General features: G+C 37.8%; 1 protein-coding gene and 1 non-coding gene across 2 annotated transcripts in view; one reads left to right on the forward strand and one right to left on the reverse strand.

The window, feature by feature from the left end:
* Nucleotides 1–17,698, reverse strand: part of Macrod2 (mono-ADP ribosylhydrolase 2) — a 1,849,434-nt gene that overhangs the window by 1,789,815 nt on the left and 41,921 nt on the right. Inside the window, exon 3 of the mRNA XM_028755287.1 lies at nt 3,109–3,216. Within this exon, the coding sequence (XP_028611120.1) occupies nt 3,109–3,216 (108 nt within the window). The remainder of the gene's footprint in view (nt 1–3,108; nt 3,217–17,698) is intronic.
* On the forward strand, nt 15,637–15,743 carry LOC114612436. Its single transcript, XR_003710015.1, has one exon. It is a non-coding gene; the product is annotated as a U6 spliceosomal RNA (small nuclear RNA).

Genomic DNA, 17,698 nt, shown 5'->3' on the forward strand with positions numbered 1-17,698 from the left:
ATCAATTTCCTAGGTCTCATATTATAGTATAGATTACGTGACACCACCATTACTGGAAGCTTGGAACATGTTACATTCATAGAACTCTGATTTCTTTCTTTTCCTGAAATTTATTATAATTACTTCAAACTAATATCTAAAAATAAACCAGTCCTAAGTATGAGAACTGGAACCTATGTCTGCCCAACTCTAAACCAACTCTGGTTGGTTTAGACTCTAGTTCCCTGCCAACTAACGTGATGCCTTCACAGCATCTCTAATTAGAGCACACACATCAACTTCCTAGAAGGAAGACTAAAGAGAAGCTTGTCTCAGGTAGCATTTAAGCAAGTTTAATGAATTTCAATAAATACTAAATTAAGAAGTTTAAAATATTGAAGCCTTCTGTTCAGAACTATAAAGATCAGTTGTTTCAAGATATTAATGTGGTCACAAAAGAACATTGGAGGTCTAGTAGAAAGTAATGACGGGTAGCTCTGCCACCTTGACTGGAAGGCCTGCCTCTCCAGAGGTGGCTCTGGAGTGTTCTGTCATGTTTCCTTATACACCAGAAAACTAACAGCTGTGCCTCTCTCTTCATACCAGGCCAACAAGCTGCACAGCAGAGAGCTATAAATAGAGCTGTTACCTGTACATTTGATATTTTTTCCCATCCACCTAGGAACTACCTGAGGAGCAAGCCCTTGTGAACACAGCCAAATTACAATCATCACAGCCAGAGAGCTAGAAGGGAGCAAAGTTAATTCTTATCTTCAGATTAATTCATCATAATCATGTGCACTATGAAACATCTATGAGAATCCTACATATATAGAGAAAGGCAAGATAAAATGAATAAGAGAAAAATTAATGAGTTAGCATGTGTTTTCTGATTAACAATGTCAATGAAAATTATCCAATAAATATTTTTATTTATTTATTGGACAAATGATTTTAAAACCAGAGCCAAATCACTTCACTGTATCATGTCCTCGGTGCAGAATATGTTATCAGAGGTATGATAAATTTGACTGCATAAAGTCAATTTAACATACATACAGTTTGAATATTTCTTATAAGCACAAAGTCAAGCCATTGCTTATGTGGTGGAACAACAAATAAAAAGGGTACCATTATGTGCTTTGCGGGAAAGAACAAAAGTACACACTTAACAGAGCCCAAGAAAAGACATTGTCACTATCAAGTAAACAAGGGAAAGTCAATGTTAACAGGAAGAAAAGGCAGCAACTAGAATACTGGTAGCAAACTAGAATGCTGGTAGTACTTTTGTAAAAACTTTTAAATCCTTCAACTAATAAAATAAATAAATATATTATATAAATAAACTTTTAAATCTTAAATATTTTAGAATTAAAGTTCTTACATCTGTGAAAATTCCAGCATAATAAATCATTGATCATTTGCTAACCACAGGGATCTCTAACTAAAACTCTATACCAGAGTGTTCATGAGACACTTTCTAAGGCCATGACTTCTTCATAGGTCCCACAGACTAGAGGAAACCAACTTGAAACTGAGGGCCACCAAAAACAAACAGACGGACAAACAAACAAGCAGTCTATGTATAAGGAAGATCTGAGTCTTTAAGGTGACAGAAGGACAAAAATCAAACCAAAAGAAGACAGCCAGATTGGATAGAGATAAAAAATTTATACTCCTTTTTGATAGGAAATGACATCTCAAAAGGTGACAGAAGCATCCCAGGAGAAAGGAAGCAAAGAGTCATTAGAAGAAAAAGAAAACTGATTATGACAGAGCTAGTACTTTACAGAGCAACTGACACCCAAATCTCAAGGAAGAACAAGCTCAGTAGACTTCCAGCCTTCTTGCTAGCCCCCAAGGACTCTCCCATGCGTGGAATAAGCATCTTCCAGTCCTTACTCTGTTCCCCTCCAAGGCACTTTCCTACTACACTATGTGAGTTAACTCATCAACTGAGACAGCACTTATCTGAACGCTGCACTCTTGGAAAACTATGGCAGTCAGGATACCCTGCCCATTCTTTCATGTTCTGAGACACAGCTAACAGTAAATCAGCATTCTCCTACTTGGCTTACAGAAAACTCACAAGTGATCATTTTGTAGCTTCTGCTGAGTTCAGACACAGGCAGTCTAAATTTTTATTCTGTTGTCTCATACCCGAACTTCCTGTCTCCATTTCTTTTTCTGGTTGGTTAAGGCTGGATACTCAACTCCCCCAAACTTAAGTGCATCTTCTCTCCTGGTTCTAAACTCCTGTATTTTGAGTCACCATGATTAATGAAAAAGCACCACTCTCTAATAGCTCCTTCAAGCAACCACCTGTCTAATGCCACCTTTCAGTTCCCCACAGCCACTCCTTTATGTATGTGTTCAGTTCTTCCTGTAAAAGAAAAGTCCTCCTGTTCTTGATCTTTTGGATATGTAAAGAAATTCTCTTCAGCTCTCCAGGTCCACCATCCTCTTCCCTTAAGCTTAAGGAGCCCCTGAGATTAAAGGCTGAGTTTACTTAAGTCTACACCTACTTTTATTTGACACTTTTAACCTACAAAGGTGGGTTACCGTTCTAAAACACAAATCATAATTTCCTTTTATTAATATTTATATTTATAGAATCACAACTACTACATCTTTTTATATATAGCTTCACAAGAAAATATATAGGAAACAAGGGCAATGTAAAAGCATGCTGTCATATCTCCTTCAATAGTCAAAGAAGGAAATTAAACATTAAAATATGCCAGGAAAATAGCAGTTTATAATAAAATAAAAACTTACAAACAAGTGAGATTTTGAAATCAGAGAAATAATTTCTCCACATTTTCCATTTGCCTGACATAATCTAACTGTATCTTTAAAACTTAAACAAAAGAAAAGCCTGCTGAACTGCTACTTCTCATTACACAAGCCTGAAACCAGTAATCATTTAGCTACTAAAACTCTTTCTGAAGAACTTTTTACAACAGTTTGTTACTCCTCCTGTACTCCAATGCTTTTAATTAGATACATAAAATAAATCCTCAATACTTTCAGTCACAAAGAAAAATATTTCTATACCAAAGCAGTTTAGAAAATGCTTTAAGATTGTAAAGGCACAGCAAAGAAAACCCAGCAACATGAACCACTCACCCGCATTGACAATTGCATCCACCTCTAGCAGAGTGATGTCACCTCTGTAGAGAGAAACCTTTTCACTCAAGCTTTTCTTCATCTGTGGTGCTTCCTGAGTATTTTCTTCTGTAATAAAAAGAGATATTTATTAATAAAAATATCCCTAATTTAATCAATAACTTCCTGTGCATACTCATCTGTGGGGAGATGCATTAGTGTGCCATGGGGCAAGTGTGGAGGTCACAGGACCACCTTAGCTATCTATCCTCATCTTCAACCTTGTTTTGAAACAGGGTCCCCTGCCACTGCATGTGAAGCTAACTGAACCACAGCTTCTGCATATTCTCTTGTCTCTGCTTCCATATTCCCAAAGGGCACTGGGCTTACAGGCACTCAAACACATCTGATTATTTATGTGGGTTCTGGGTATTCAGATTCAGGTCCTCATGTTACAAAAGGAAGAGTTTTTACTCACTGAGCCATTTCTCCAGTACTAACCAACTGTTTTCTAATCAGGACAACTATAAGAGCCAATATGAGCCACTGGATTACAAAAGAATATTTCAAATATATTTAAGTACCAGGGTTGTGGTTTAGTCACTCTTTATATTCTATTTTCAATATAAATGCACTGTCTATGCCAGTGGTCAGTTAGGTGTTTTTAGTAACTTTCAACAATATCCTTAGCCATTAAAAACTAATACTTATCAATTTTTTATGATAATATCAGATGAAGATAAAATTGTATTCGATTATATTCATAAGGAAAAGAGATGTGCATATACAGAGAGAAAACACATTACACAGTGAAGGGAATTATTTCTATTTTTTCCCACTTATTTAAAAGAATCTTTCAAATGTATTTGCTTGACCATTTAGTTTCAACTCTGCTCTGTCCAAAAAGATGTCCCATCCTTAGAAGATCTAAACTGTGAAAGTGCTCTTTGCTTTACCACACTGCATTTACCCTTTCACTTTGCAGGACAATGCTACTGAAGAAGAAATTTTAAGTTAATATAGAAGAAAGCCTTATACAAATAGTTAAAAATACAGGTCGGCTAACTTGCTAACCCAAGGCCGTCATAAAAGATGCAGAGCTAGAGAAACAAAGGTCAATTGAGTGTTCCGGGAATTGGCCGGCTGTAAGAGATAGAGAAGATGCTCAAGGATAAATTCCTTGAGAAAGAGAACAATATTGAAACACCCATCTGTTCCCGTGATGTTTGACTTAGCCTCCTCTGGAAAAACTCCCACCAAAGGTCCCAAGGACTTGTGAATTAAATTCAGCCAGATGGTCTGTTGGCTCAGATAAACATCCTCACTGGGTCCCAAGGCCACAGGAGCCAGGGACTGTTCCCGTGAGATTAGTCAAACCTCTGCCCGGGATCTGCTTACACACATTACAGATATTTGAAACAACCAATTGTGTGTGACTGCGCCACAACCTCCTTCCTCCCCCCCCCCACCTCTGCCCCCAGCCTTTGCCTATATTAATCCTAAGCTTTTAGGCCTCAGGGTCGATTCCTCTACCTCCTGTGTGAGGCACATATCACCCCGGAGCTCTAATAATATACCTGACTCATGTGATTGCAGCAAGACGGTCTCTGGAGTATCTTTGAGTCCGAGTCCTCTCAGTGACCCGAGTGAGGGTCACCCTTCGGGGTCTTTCAGCTACTATGCAAGAGAAATAGCTCTGTCCAACACACAAAGCCAGTAAGCTGTTCTAAAACCTGACACACAATTGAGAGAAATACTAATTTCAATTGTCATCCATTCTAAGACAGAGTCAACCTACTTAACAAAGAAATACAAATAGATGTTTTAAAATACACAAAGACTATATATGAAGAAAGTTATTATATTTTTAAAACATTTATAAAGTCTAATATAAGTGTTTATGAAATATGAACATTTTTAGGGTGAACTATAAAGCTATCTACTCACTAAAACACTCTTAGATGAGCAAGCAATTTTACAGTATTTGAGAGATAAGAAGTGATAGCTTTTGAAGTACCTTAACCATCTGAATTGTCTTTGGGAGCTGTCCTAGTTTGGTTTCTCTCTAGCCCCAAGAAGAAAAATTTTTATTTCCACATACACTTACAGTCTACCATCAGGAAAGGTCAGATCAGGAAATCAAAGCAGGAAGGAACATCGGTGGTAAAACAGAGACAATTGGGGAATACTCAGGCTACTTTCTCTGGCTTCCTTAGCTACTTTTCTTAAACAGCCTAGGCTCTCTGCCTAGGAGTAGCACTACTCACAGTGGTCTGGGCCCTCCCACATTAATCATCAATCAAGAAAATAACCCCAAAGACATGTCCATAGGTCAATTCAGTTGAGATTCCTAACACAGCAGAGCTGTGAGTTCCATATCCCATAAGTCACTGCTCTTAGGACTTTTAACATTTTAAAATCCTGATTCTCAGTTAAAGTTTACTAGACGACAATAAATATTTTATGGCTTTTGCAGACAATTCTTAAGCACCTGGATCAATGAAAATCTGTAAATTACAAAAGGCTCCTCACTGAAGCCAGGTGTCAGAAGGTGTTAAATGAACAAGGACTTCACAAAGAAAAAATGTATTTGTTTTGGGGAGGTGACACAATAGGCATAACCTATTCTCTATCTGTCAAAAATAGGGCTATAAAGTTAAGCCCCTATTTCCTCATGGAGTGTTTTATATGCACTACTGCAGTGATACTATTAAGTAGCTAAATATTGGCAGGATTTCAGGACACTGAGGCTGACTGAACCCCTCCCGGATATGAAAATGTCCCTCAGGTAAAAGTTGTCTATTCTAGATACTTTAAAAGCTAAATACTTGAAATTGAAAAAAAACTATATAAAATCTGCCTAAAATAAAACCCTAGCAGAATAAATCCTTTAGAGACTGTCATGTTTGCCACTTAGAGTATACACTGCTCAACAATGCTATCTTGGACAACTGTCCACTCTCATGCCTTGAGAAGATGCACTGCTTTGAAGTGGCCTCTTAGACAATATCCAGCCTCAGCCCTTGAGTTATGCCATCTTCTCCACTACAGCGTCTCTTCTAAATTACTTTAATGGAGATTTCAAGAACCAGGAAGCTGAGAATGGAACAAAGACCCCATAGTGATGTCTTTTAAACACTTATTAACACTTCCTGATAAGCTGGAGGCTAGACTATTCCTGTTTGAGCCAGTGAAGGAAATGGGTAAAATAAGAAAATACACTCAATACCAACAGAGAAAGAGGGGGAGCTTCAAATATCTACAATGGAAGTAAAAGTATACCTGAAAAGTGCATAGGAAAAAAAAACAAAAACAAACAAACAAACAAAACAGAAGTCAAAGAAAAGCCAAACACAGTTATAGCTCACAGCTCCCTGGTCAGGGATGTCCTAAAAAGTAAGCCAGGTTAGAGACAGCCAGAATGAGCCCACAACTCTTAAAAGCCTCTAACCTAATTTGGATTTTGGCAAGACCATCAAAAAGAAGATGGATGGTGGAGAAAAATCCATGTTTGTCAGTCAAAATGACTCAGAGAGCACTAGCTAGATAGTATTTTGAGAGAGAATCCATTTTTAAATTCTGGGATAACCTGGGATCATGAGATCAAGGAACAACCATGGTTTGGGAGCCTCAATTTGTCCTACCACAGAGGCGTATGTCTAGAGAGGCAGCTGTAGAAGACAATAACAAGTTGAAGGCTACAAGAGGGCAGGAGATTGAGCCAAGGCAGATAAATACATGGCCGACCCCCAACCTCAGTGGCTCAGAGAGCTTACCCACTGAGAACACTGGAGTTTCACAGCTCTGAGCCTGAGGTCAGAGAGTGGACCAGCCGCTGAGTAATCTACCTTGTCCTTCACATTTTCTCAATATTAATCCAACCAGTCAGTGAGGATGGGAGGTCATTCCATTTAATAGTATCTCTTTTCAATTTATTTAGAGTGTTTTAAGGTTTTTCAGCAAAGGTTTTTCACTTCACTTCACTGGTTAGGTTTGTTTGTTTGTTTGTTTGTTTGTTTGTTTGTTTTGATTGGTTGTTTTTGCTTGGTTTTGTTTTAGGCTGTTACAAATTGGATTGTTTCCATGATTTTTTTCCTTCAGTATACTTGTCTTTGGTATACTGGAAAGCTATGTTTTTTGTATTTTAATTTTGTTGCCTAACACTGCTGAAAATGTTTGAAAGCTCTGGGAAATTTTCTAATGGATTCTCTAGGAGAGGGTCTCTCATGAATTCTTTGACTTCTACCTTTCCTATTTGTATCTGGTTTATTTTCTTCCTGGTGTTCTAGGTAAGACTTCAAGTACTATACTGAATAAGGATGGAGGAATAAGCATCTTGTTACTGACGTTAGAGGACTGTTCTGAGTTTCTCCATTGTGCACGATGACTGCCATCAGTTTGTCACTTACAGATTTTACTACGTGGACTTATAGTCTTCCATTTCTAGTCTCTCTGGGACTTTTATTATGAAGGAATATTAGAGTTTGTGAAAAACCTTTTCTTCATCTGTAGAAATGATCATGTGATTTCTTTCTTTGAGTTCACTTATATAATAAATCATATTTATTGATGTCCATATGTTGAACCATAATTGTATATCTAGAATGAAGCCAATTTGATCAGGTGTTTTGATCTGTTCTTGCAGTTAACTTGTAAGTACGACATTAAAACTTTGCATGTATGTTGACCAGCCAATAATTTTGTTGTGGTGTTAGTGGTAGTAGTGGTCATGATGGTGGTAGTTGTTGTTGTGTTTAAATGTAAGAATAATGTTAGTTTCTTAAAAAGTTGGAAATGTTCTTTCCTTCTCTATTTCTATGGAGTGATTTGCTAAGTATTAATATTGGCATTGCTTTAAAGGCCTGATAGATGGCCCCTCCTTCAGTTTCTGTCCCATGCTTTGTCTCCATATTTGCTCCCATGAGTATTTTGTTACTCCTTCTAAGAAGGGCCAAAGCACCCACACTTTGGTCTTCCTTCTTCATGAGCTTTATGTGGTCTGTAGTTGTATCTTGGATATTGCAAGCTTTTGGGCTAATATCCAATTATCAGTGAGTGCATACCATGTGTGTTCTTTTGTGATTGGATTACCTCACTCTGGATGATATTTTCTAGTTCCATCCATTTGCCTAAAACTTTCTCGAATTCATTGCTTTTAATAGCTGAGTAGTACTCCATTGTGTAAATGTACCACATTTTCTGTATCCATTCCTCTGTTGAAGGACATCTGGGTTATTTCCTGCTTCTGGCTATTTTAAATAAGGCTGTTATGAACATAGTGGAACATATGTCCTTGTTATATGTTGGAGTATCCATCCTCTGTGCAGTCACCAAAGGTAGATGCTGATGTGGATGCCAGGAAGTGCATGCGGACAGGAGAACGATATAGCTATCTCCTTAGAGGTTTGCCAGAGCCTGAAATATACAGAGGCAGACGCTCACAACTAACCATTGAACTGATCATGGGGTTCCCAATGGAGGAGTGAGAAAGAAGACTGAAGGAGATGAAAGGGTTTCTGGCCCCATGGGGACAGCAACAATCCCAGTCAACCAGAGCTCCCAGGGTCTAAACCACCAGCCTGGGAGCACACAGGAAGGGACCCATGGCTCTAGCTGTATATGTAGGGGAGGATGACAGTGTCAGAAATAGGTGGGTGAGGAAGTCCTTGGTCCAGTGGAGGCTGGACACCCCAGTGTGGGGGAAATAGTGGGTGGGGAGGTGGGAGTGGGAGGGTGGGTGGGGGCATATCCTCATAGAAGCAGGAGGAGGGAGATGAGATAGGGAGTTTCTGGGTAGAGGGGAAATGAGGAAAGGGGATTACATCTGAAATATAAATAAAATATCCAATAAAAAAACTCAGACATTTTAAAAAAATCTATATCTATAACCTCAATACATATAAGGCTGTGTTAAGGACTTTGTGATTGTGTTTCTTAGCTTTCCATCAAGTCAAGCATTGTTTTTAAAGATCTGAATCCAAGTAAGTGTGGAGCCATTTCTTAGTTCTTTACTGATATATTTCACAGTCTAGTTATAAATAAATGTGTTCTGTCCAAAAAAAAAAGAAAGGCCTGATAGAATTCTGTGCAGACACTGTTAGTCCTGAACAGTTTCTAGGTTGTGAGACCTGCAGTTGCTGCATCAATCTAACTGCTTGTTACTGCTCTGTTTACATTATTTACTTCATCTTGGGTTTACTTTAGTATGCCATACGACTCTATAAAAACACCCATTTCTTTCAGATTGTCCAATTTAGTGGAATATATATTTTTTTAATTTGTTCACTTTGCTATTGCTCCTCCTGGTACCCACCTCACATAGTCCTTCACCCCAGCTCTGTCCCCTGCTTGGAACATAAACACTGAATGCCTGACTGAATTTCTTGAAATATGGTACCCTTTCTTTTTCTAATGTTATTAATTTGCATCTTCTAAGTTGTTTTCCCAATGTCTTGATGTACATCATCAGATTGAGAACTCTTTGAATTTTCTTTTTTTTTTAATAGCTAGGTTTTTTTTATTGGATGTTTTATTTACATTTCATGTGTTGTCCTCTTACCCCATCCCCCACCCACCCAGGAATCTCCTATCCCATCACCCCTCCTCCTTCTTCTCTGTGGATGTAACCCCTACCTACCTCTCCCATTCCCACCTCTCCACCCTCAAATTCCCACCCCTTGGGGCGTCCAGCCTTCATGAGGTCAAGGATCTCTTCTTCCACCTGTGCCCGGCAGGGCCCTCCACTCTTACTTATTCAGCTGAAGCCCTGGATCCCTCCCTAAGTGCTCCCAGGCTAGTGGTTTAGACCCTGGGAGCTGTGATTGGTTGGTATTGTTGCTCTCCTCATGGGGCCACAAACCCTTTCAGCTCCAATGGTCTTCACTCTAACTCCTCCATTGGGAACCCCATTATCAGTTCAATGGCTAGTTGTGAGCATCTCCCTCTGAATATGTCAGACTCTTGAAGACCTCTGAGGAGACATCCATATCAGGCTCTTATCAGCATGCACTTCCTGACTTCCACATCAGCATCTACCTTTGGTGACTGCACATGGGATGAATACTCAGGTGGAATGGTCTTCAGACAGCCCCTCCTTCAGTTTCTGTCCCTCACTTTGTCTCCATATTTGCTCCCTTGAGTATTTTGTTGCTCCTTCTAAGAAGGACCGAAGCACCCCCACTTGGTCTTCCTTCTTCATGAGCTTCATGTGGCCTGTGAGTTGAATCTTGGGCATTTCAAGGTTCTGGGCTAAAATCCAGTAATCAGTGAGTGAATACCATGTGTGTTCTTTTGTGATTGGCTTACTTCACTCAGGATAATAATTTCTAGTCCCATCCATTTACCTAGGAAACTCTCAAATTCATTGTTTTTAATAGCTGAGTAATACTCCATCGTGTAAATATACCACATTTTTTTAATCCATTCCTCAGTTGAAGGCCATCTGGGTTCTTTCCAGCTCCTGGCTATTATAAAAAAGGCTGCTATGAACATAGTTGAGCATATGTCCTTGTTATATGTTTGAGCATCTTCTGGGTATATGCCTAGGAGTGATATAGCTGAATTTTCTTAAGGATTTGTTTTACTAATGTTATTGTTTGTGTGTATGAGGGGTGCTGACAGAGACCAGAAGAGGGTACCCAATCTCCTAGACCTGGAGTTGCAGGTGCTTGTAACCCGATGGAAACCAAAAGCTCTCGATTTTCTTCAGAACAACAGGCATTCTAACTATGGAACTATCTCTCTTGGCCCCCGATAGTACTTAAAGCTACAATCTTCCGTCTTAGGGTTGCCTTCATTTTAAGTTTTTGTATATTGTGTTTTCCTTTTCATTTAATTCTTGAAAATTTCTAACCCCTTCTTGATTTCTTCAATGACTCATCATTTAACAAGTGTCATTTAATCCCCATGAGTCTGTATATTTCTATAGTTTCTCTTGCTATTGATTTTTAGCCTTATTAAACTGTGATCTGATAAAATACTAGGCATTATTCCAATTCTTCGGTATGTGTTGAGATTTGATTTGTGTCCTAGTTTGTGATAAATTCTAGAGAAAGTTCCATAGGTTTCTGAGAAGAATATGCATTCTTTAGCATGTGGGTAGACTCTTCTGTAGATACTTGTAAGGTCTATTTGATCTGTAATGTCATTTAACTCCAATGTTTTTGATTGTTTGTGTTTGTTTGCTGGGGGCAGTCTGGCTGATCTCATGGTGACAGTGGAGTATTAGGCCACTATTACTACATATGAATTAATTTGTATCTTTTTTTTTTTTATTTTTCGAAGACAGGGTTTCTCTGTGTAGTCCTGGCTGTCCTGGAACTCACTTTGTAGACCAGGCTGGCCTCGAACTCTCGAACTCAGAAGTCTGCCTGCCTCTGCCTCCCAAGTGCTGGGATTAAAGGCATGCGACACCACCGCCCTGCTAATTTGTATCTTGATATCTAGTAGAAAATGGTTCTTTGAAGGTGGATGAGCCTGTGCTCGGTGTGTGTTGTTTAGAATTATATACTCTTGGAGATTGTTCTCCTAAACAGAATGTAGTGACCCTCTTTATCTATGCTGATGAAATGTGGGTTGAATTCAATTCTTTGAGATCCTAGGACAGCACTTTCTGTGTGCTTCTTGGCCCCATTTCCTTGGAAGTCATGTTTTTTATCCATCTTTTCCCTTAAGTTTTTCCTTTTGATGGAGAGAGGGGTATATCTAAGAGACAGAAAAACGGATCTTGCTTTCTAATTTGACTTTGTAGTTCATGCCCTTTGATAAGTGAATTGCAATCATTAAAATTCAGAGTCTCTATGGAATGGTATCTATTCTTGTTGTTTTGTTGGGGTTTTTTTAGTATTTGATTTTTTTTAAATCCTTTTTCCTTAGCAAATGTGTTAGCACTGTTTATTCCTCCCCTCCTCCCGTAGCCTCTTGGTTGCATTTATTTTTATTCTCAGTATAACTAAAGTACTTGCTCCAATATGGTTTGTAGGGCTGCCTTGGTGATTATAAACTCCTTTAGCCTGCTCTTACCATGGAAAGTTTTTTTTCTCCTTAGGTCAGGACAGACCAGTGTGCTAGCCATGTTAAGCTGGGTTGGCAGTTTGCCATCTTTCAGATTTTGAAGTGTTTCCAAACTCTTCTTGGTTCTAAGGTTTTGAATGGAAAGTAAGAAGTGATTTTTACATCTGCGTTTAAATGTTCCTTGGCCCTTCTCTCTTGCAGCTTTCAGTAGACATTTTTGTTCTGTATATTCAATGCATTAACCATGATATAATGTAGGGACTACTTCCTTTTCTGAACACATCTATTTGATCTTCTGTGCTCCTTAATATTTGAATGGGGTTCTCTTTATTTAGATTTTGGACTTATTTTCTATTATTTAATTAAAAATATTTTGTTGCCTTTGGTATGAAATTCTTCTTCTGTATACCCACAATTTATAAACTTTGATTTTTATGATGTCCCCAGGGTTCTTCAATGTTCCATACATTTTTTTTTAATTTATCACTGATCCAGTTCTTTTACTTTGTCTTCAAGACCTATAGTTCTGTCTGTCATACCATCCAACTGCAAAAGCTTTCTGCCATCTTTTTATCTGATCTACTGTGTTTTCTCGCCATTTCCATCACCACTTCAGTTTACAGCTTGATTTTTCTTATTTCTTTTTTATACAATTTTATTTTCATACCTTCAATTGACTTTCTAATTTCATCAGCTGTTTGTATTCTCTTAGAGTATACCTGTATTTCCTTTGAGTTATTTGAACATATTTCTAATCATTCTGTTTCATTTAATCCTTAGTTAAGAGTTTCACCTAAGTCATTTTAATCTGGGACTATTATTATGAGATTGGTTATTTCTGAAGGAAGTATGCTGTCCTTATTTTTCAGGTTACTTGTGTTTTTCTGCCATCTGGGGTTAGACTGATGGTAAAGTATTGTGTTGGGTTTTTTTTTTCACTTCAGGTTGCCTCTCTTACTCCTGATGAGATATTTGCAGTGTTCGGAAGAGATTGTATTACAGTACACTCATTAGTCCTAACGTTTTTATCTGTTAGATTTGTGTCCAGGTGCAAGACTACATTCCTAGTCCATTCTGGTAAATATTTCATTCACGTTCATGTGTATGTGTCTGTGCTTCTAGCATGTGTTTGTGGGTACCCTCAGATGCTAGAAAAGAGCTTCTGGTCTCCTGGAAATGGAGTTACCCATGGTTACAAAGCCACCTAAAGTGAATGCTGAGAACTAAACTCAGTTCCTCTGTGAAAAACAGCAAGCGTCCTCAATCACTGCTGTCTCTCTAGCCACAGATACTTTCTTTCCTTCCTTCTCTCCATTTCTTTCTTTCTTTTCTTTCTTTCTTTCTTTCTTTCCTTCCTTCCTTCCTTCCTTCCTTCCTTCCGTCCCTTTACTTCTTTAAATTCTTTTCATCTTTCTCTTCTCACTTCCCCTCGATAACAATCTTCTTCATTCTTCTTTTCTATCATTTAACCGTACTTCTCTATTTCCCATTCCCTGCCTCCTTTCTTTATCCCATTCAATTAATCCCCCTCTTTATGCCCAAGTAATTTTTAGCTTTCTAGTATATTCTTCAGTAGTTTTTCCATTTAAGTTTAAGAGTATTTCTAAACTCCATTTTGAATAATGTTGTTTTATTGCAATGGACTTTCTACTATTAATAGTACTATGGACTGAAGCAACATGATTACACTGCTCAAGAAGTGGAAGAACAGAAACGTTCAACCCAAAAGGTACCCACAGCCAAACATTAGATGGAGGTCAATGACACTTATGGAGAAGTTGGGGAAAGGACTGAAGGCCCAGAAATAGATGGGAATCCCACAGGAAGATCAACAGAGTCAATAAACCTGTACCCCTGGGAGCTCTCAGAGTCTGATCTACCAACTAAAGACATACACAGTCTAGAACGAGGCCCTATGGCACACATGTAGCTGACAGCAAGCTCAATCTTCATGACTGCACTGTCTGGCCTCAGTGGGAGAGGATGTGCATAATCTGGCAGAGACTTGATGTGCCAGGGAGGGGGGATAACCAGGAGGCCTCTGAGAGGAGAAGAGGAGGGGCTGGGAAGGAGAAACTCCATGAAAGAAGGACAGGGAGGGATGTGGGATATAAGCAAATACATGAGTTATTTTTTTTAAATAGCACTCTCAATAAAGCCAGACAAGCTATCTAAATTAACATATGTGCAAAACACAATACAGAAACATGAAGAAAACATGATTCGTCCAAAATATTGTTATTCCTCGAGTACTGACTTCAAAGATCTGAAAGAGATAAATCACCACAGGAAGAAATCAAAAACCTGGTAAAAATGATCTATGACTTCAAAGAGGATAAAATAGCAGATTAATTTAATTTCAGACTCTAAAAGAAGAGTCAGAAAAATGCAAAAGACACTAGCAAAATAGATGACAAAATCATTAATATAAATGAAAAGGTAAGCAACATGGAAGAAAAATTCAGCAAAGAAATTGTGATTTTAAAAATAAACTAAAATAAAAATTTAAACACTAGAGGTAACATTTTCAATGAATGGAAACACAAGATACAAAGTACGATCAATAGACTTGATCAAGCAAAAGAAATATTACGAAGGATGAAAGACTAGAGTACAAGGTAAATGACATAGTATATTCAAACATTAAAGGGAAAATAGACGAGAAAACCAACACCATAATGTCCAATAAATCCTGGTATCATAGAGACAACACAAAATAAGAATCTAAGTAATTTAAGAAGTTAAGATTTAACTAAAAGTATAAAGCATCTATATCCAATAAGTTACATTAGAAATTTTCCTAAAGCTAGAGATATAGACAACCAAAACAACAGGCATTTAGAAATAGAATATGAAATAGATACGGCCACAGAAGGACCCTTCTATGACACTACACTTAGAAGCATTATAAATGTACAAGGAACAACTACAGAATGGTTCAGTGGGTAAAGCACTGGTCATACAAACATGATGATCTGAGTTCTGATCCCCAGAGTCCACAGTAATATAAGCATCCATAAATCCGGATTGCCCACAGAAAGTAGGAACAAGAGACAGGAGAATTGCTAGCTTGCCTGGTATACAAGTAGTAAACAAGAGAGACTTGTCTGAAACAAGGTAGAAAGTAAGAACCAACACCAACACCAGAGGTTGTCTTCTCACCTCCACATGTGGACTATGGCACATATGCCATACACATACACACACACACACACCTATAAAGAAAAGTTTTATACATGATGCCTTTTTGAATTTAATTCACATGTGTTAACTTGAGATGACAACTTAGGCATTAAAATGTGTATTTTATCATATTGCTACAATCTGCTAAAAATACTTTTAACTGGGACATGACTACATGGTTTGACTTTTCTTTTAGTTTAAAGCTTGTATGTAATTCTGGTAACTAATTCAAGTAATTCTCTACTTTGAAAATCAGTTAAAGTCATACGATTATACTCCAAAGGAAAGAAAAATATATTTTTTGCTCTTTTAGTAAAATGTTTAAATATTCCAGCCTACAAAACCAAAGAAACCGTGCTTGCTTCAGCAGTACATATACTAAAATTGGAACGATACAGAAAAGATCAACATGGCCCCTGCGCAAGGATGACACACAAGTTTGTGAAGTGTTCCATATTTTTATGTAAATAAATAAAATGATTAATATAAAACAGAGAAACCATTATTGGTTCTTTTCTTCAACTATATAAAATAACTAAAAAAAAACAGAAAACTAACAGTATTCCAAATTTTGCCCTCTTTATCATTATTTAACTTTAGAAAATTTCAATTTTCCAGTTAAGACCTTTAGCAAAAAGTAGGTAAGAAATCTGTACCCAAATATGTCTCTGAAAATGTCCAGATCCCACCTTCCAAATGAAGACTGGACATTTTCAAAAACATATTTGGAAGTTAGCTGTAGTTCTCTATGATGTTATGATAGCAAGAGATAAAGTTGGGAGAGGATCTGGATTTCAAACAAGGGTTAATGCATGTTTTAAGGCTCTTTTAATTGTCAAGCTAAAATTGGTTTTGTCTCTTCTACAGTATTTATTGTAAGTTGCATTGACTGTATACTTTCTAATTGTGTTAGTGTGTTGAAACCTGGGATGTCTGTTACAGGGGTCTATCAATCAACTTTTGTATTACTACCCTGAGTATTAGAAAACCTTGATTCCCTAAAAAAAAGCTTGAAAGTTCTGGAAGAAGTGAGTTAGGCTTTAAGCAGAAGCAAGAGGGTAGTGGGCTTGATTATTGCTGATATTACAGCTTTAATTACATAAATTGCTAGCACCACTGCTTCTGCAATAGCTTTGACACAAGAAGTTAAGACAGCTACTTTTGTTAATCATCTAGCAAAAAATGTTACTAATGTGTTGAGTATACAAGAGGATTTATATAGGTGTTTGGAACAAGAGATTGATGCTCTATATCCTATTCAAAATTATTGGAAGGAGTTTCAGGGTTTAAGAGTTAGGAGCCATCTCGAGTGTTCTGACAAATACCACTAGAGTAGTGTTACTTCTAAAACTTACAATGATAGTCATTATAATTAGAAAAAAGTTTAAAGATACATGTAGTGTATTTGGTTTAACTCTAACACCTCTCTGGAAGTTTTAACTTTGCATAGTAAGATTATGAATTTAAAGAATGCTGCTCTGTTTGATGCTGCAGATAATGCTGATAATGCTGATAGCTTGAGGTCAGTATTTCCATTTTGGTCAAACCTCAGGAGTGGCATATATAGCTTGATCATGCTAGCTAGCCCCTTTTGTCCTGGGAATACTTTTATTCCTGCTCATCGTGTTAAAGCTTGTCTCTAACTACATCAACAGGTTGACAGCCAAAGCACGTGACTTGAAACTGAAATTGGAACCCCAGACAGAGTAATTAATTTAACAGGTTAGCAAGTCAAGGACAGCTAAGATTCTGCACAGAGCCTTACCAACCTAAGATATAAGTGCATTGCTTTTGATAATGCATATTACACGATGGGTAAGGAAGGCATTCTTGTCAGAACCACCTAAGACAGGCTCAGTCTGGTTTATGCAATATAAAGGGTGAGATGTGGAGAGCTTTGGGGGCTGCCTGGCAGGAATCTGACATTGGCCAAGGACAAGGAAATGTACTGCAGGCAGGAATCTGACATTAGGCTAGAACAAAGAAGTAATTTCAGGCAGAAACCTAAATCCTAGACTGGAACAAGGAAGTAATTTCAGGCAGAAACCTAAATCTTAGACTGGAACAAGGAAGTAATTTCAGGCAGGAATCTAAATCTTTGGCTAGAACAAAGAAGTAGGCTTCCAGCATAAAAATGACTTTGGGCTAGGACAGGGAAGTAGGTTCAGATATTTTGGTCATCCTGATAAGTCCTTAGAAATAGTGATCACAGGAGGGATCACGGGACTCTGTTTATTGTCCTGCATGTTCTTGACTATCTAGGTTTATTGTCTTGCTTGTTTCTTGAATATTTGCATCTATTATATTGCTAGTTCCACAACCTAGAACTGACCTTAATACTTGCATGTAATTTAAATGGTATAAAAGCAAAAAAAAAGGAGGAGGAGGGATGGGATAGGAGATTAATGGGGGGGGG

The sequence above is a fragment of the Grammomys surdaster genome, unplaced genomic scaffold, assembly GCF_004785775.1.
Source record: "Grammomys surdaster isolate TR1022 unplaced genomic scaffold, NIH_TR_1.0 129, whole genome shotgun sequence".
NCBI lineage: Eukaryota > Metazoa > Chordata > Mammalia > Rodentia > Muridae > Grammomys > Grammomys surdaster.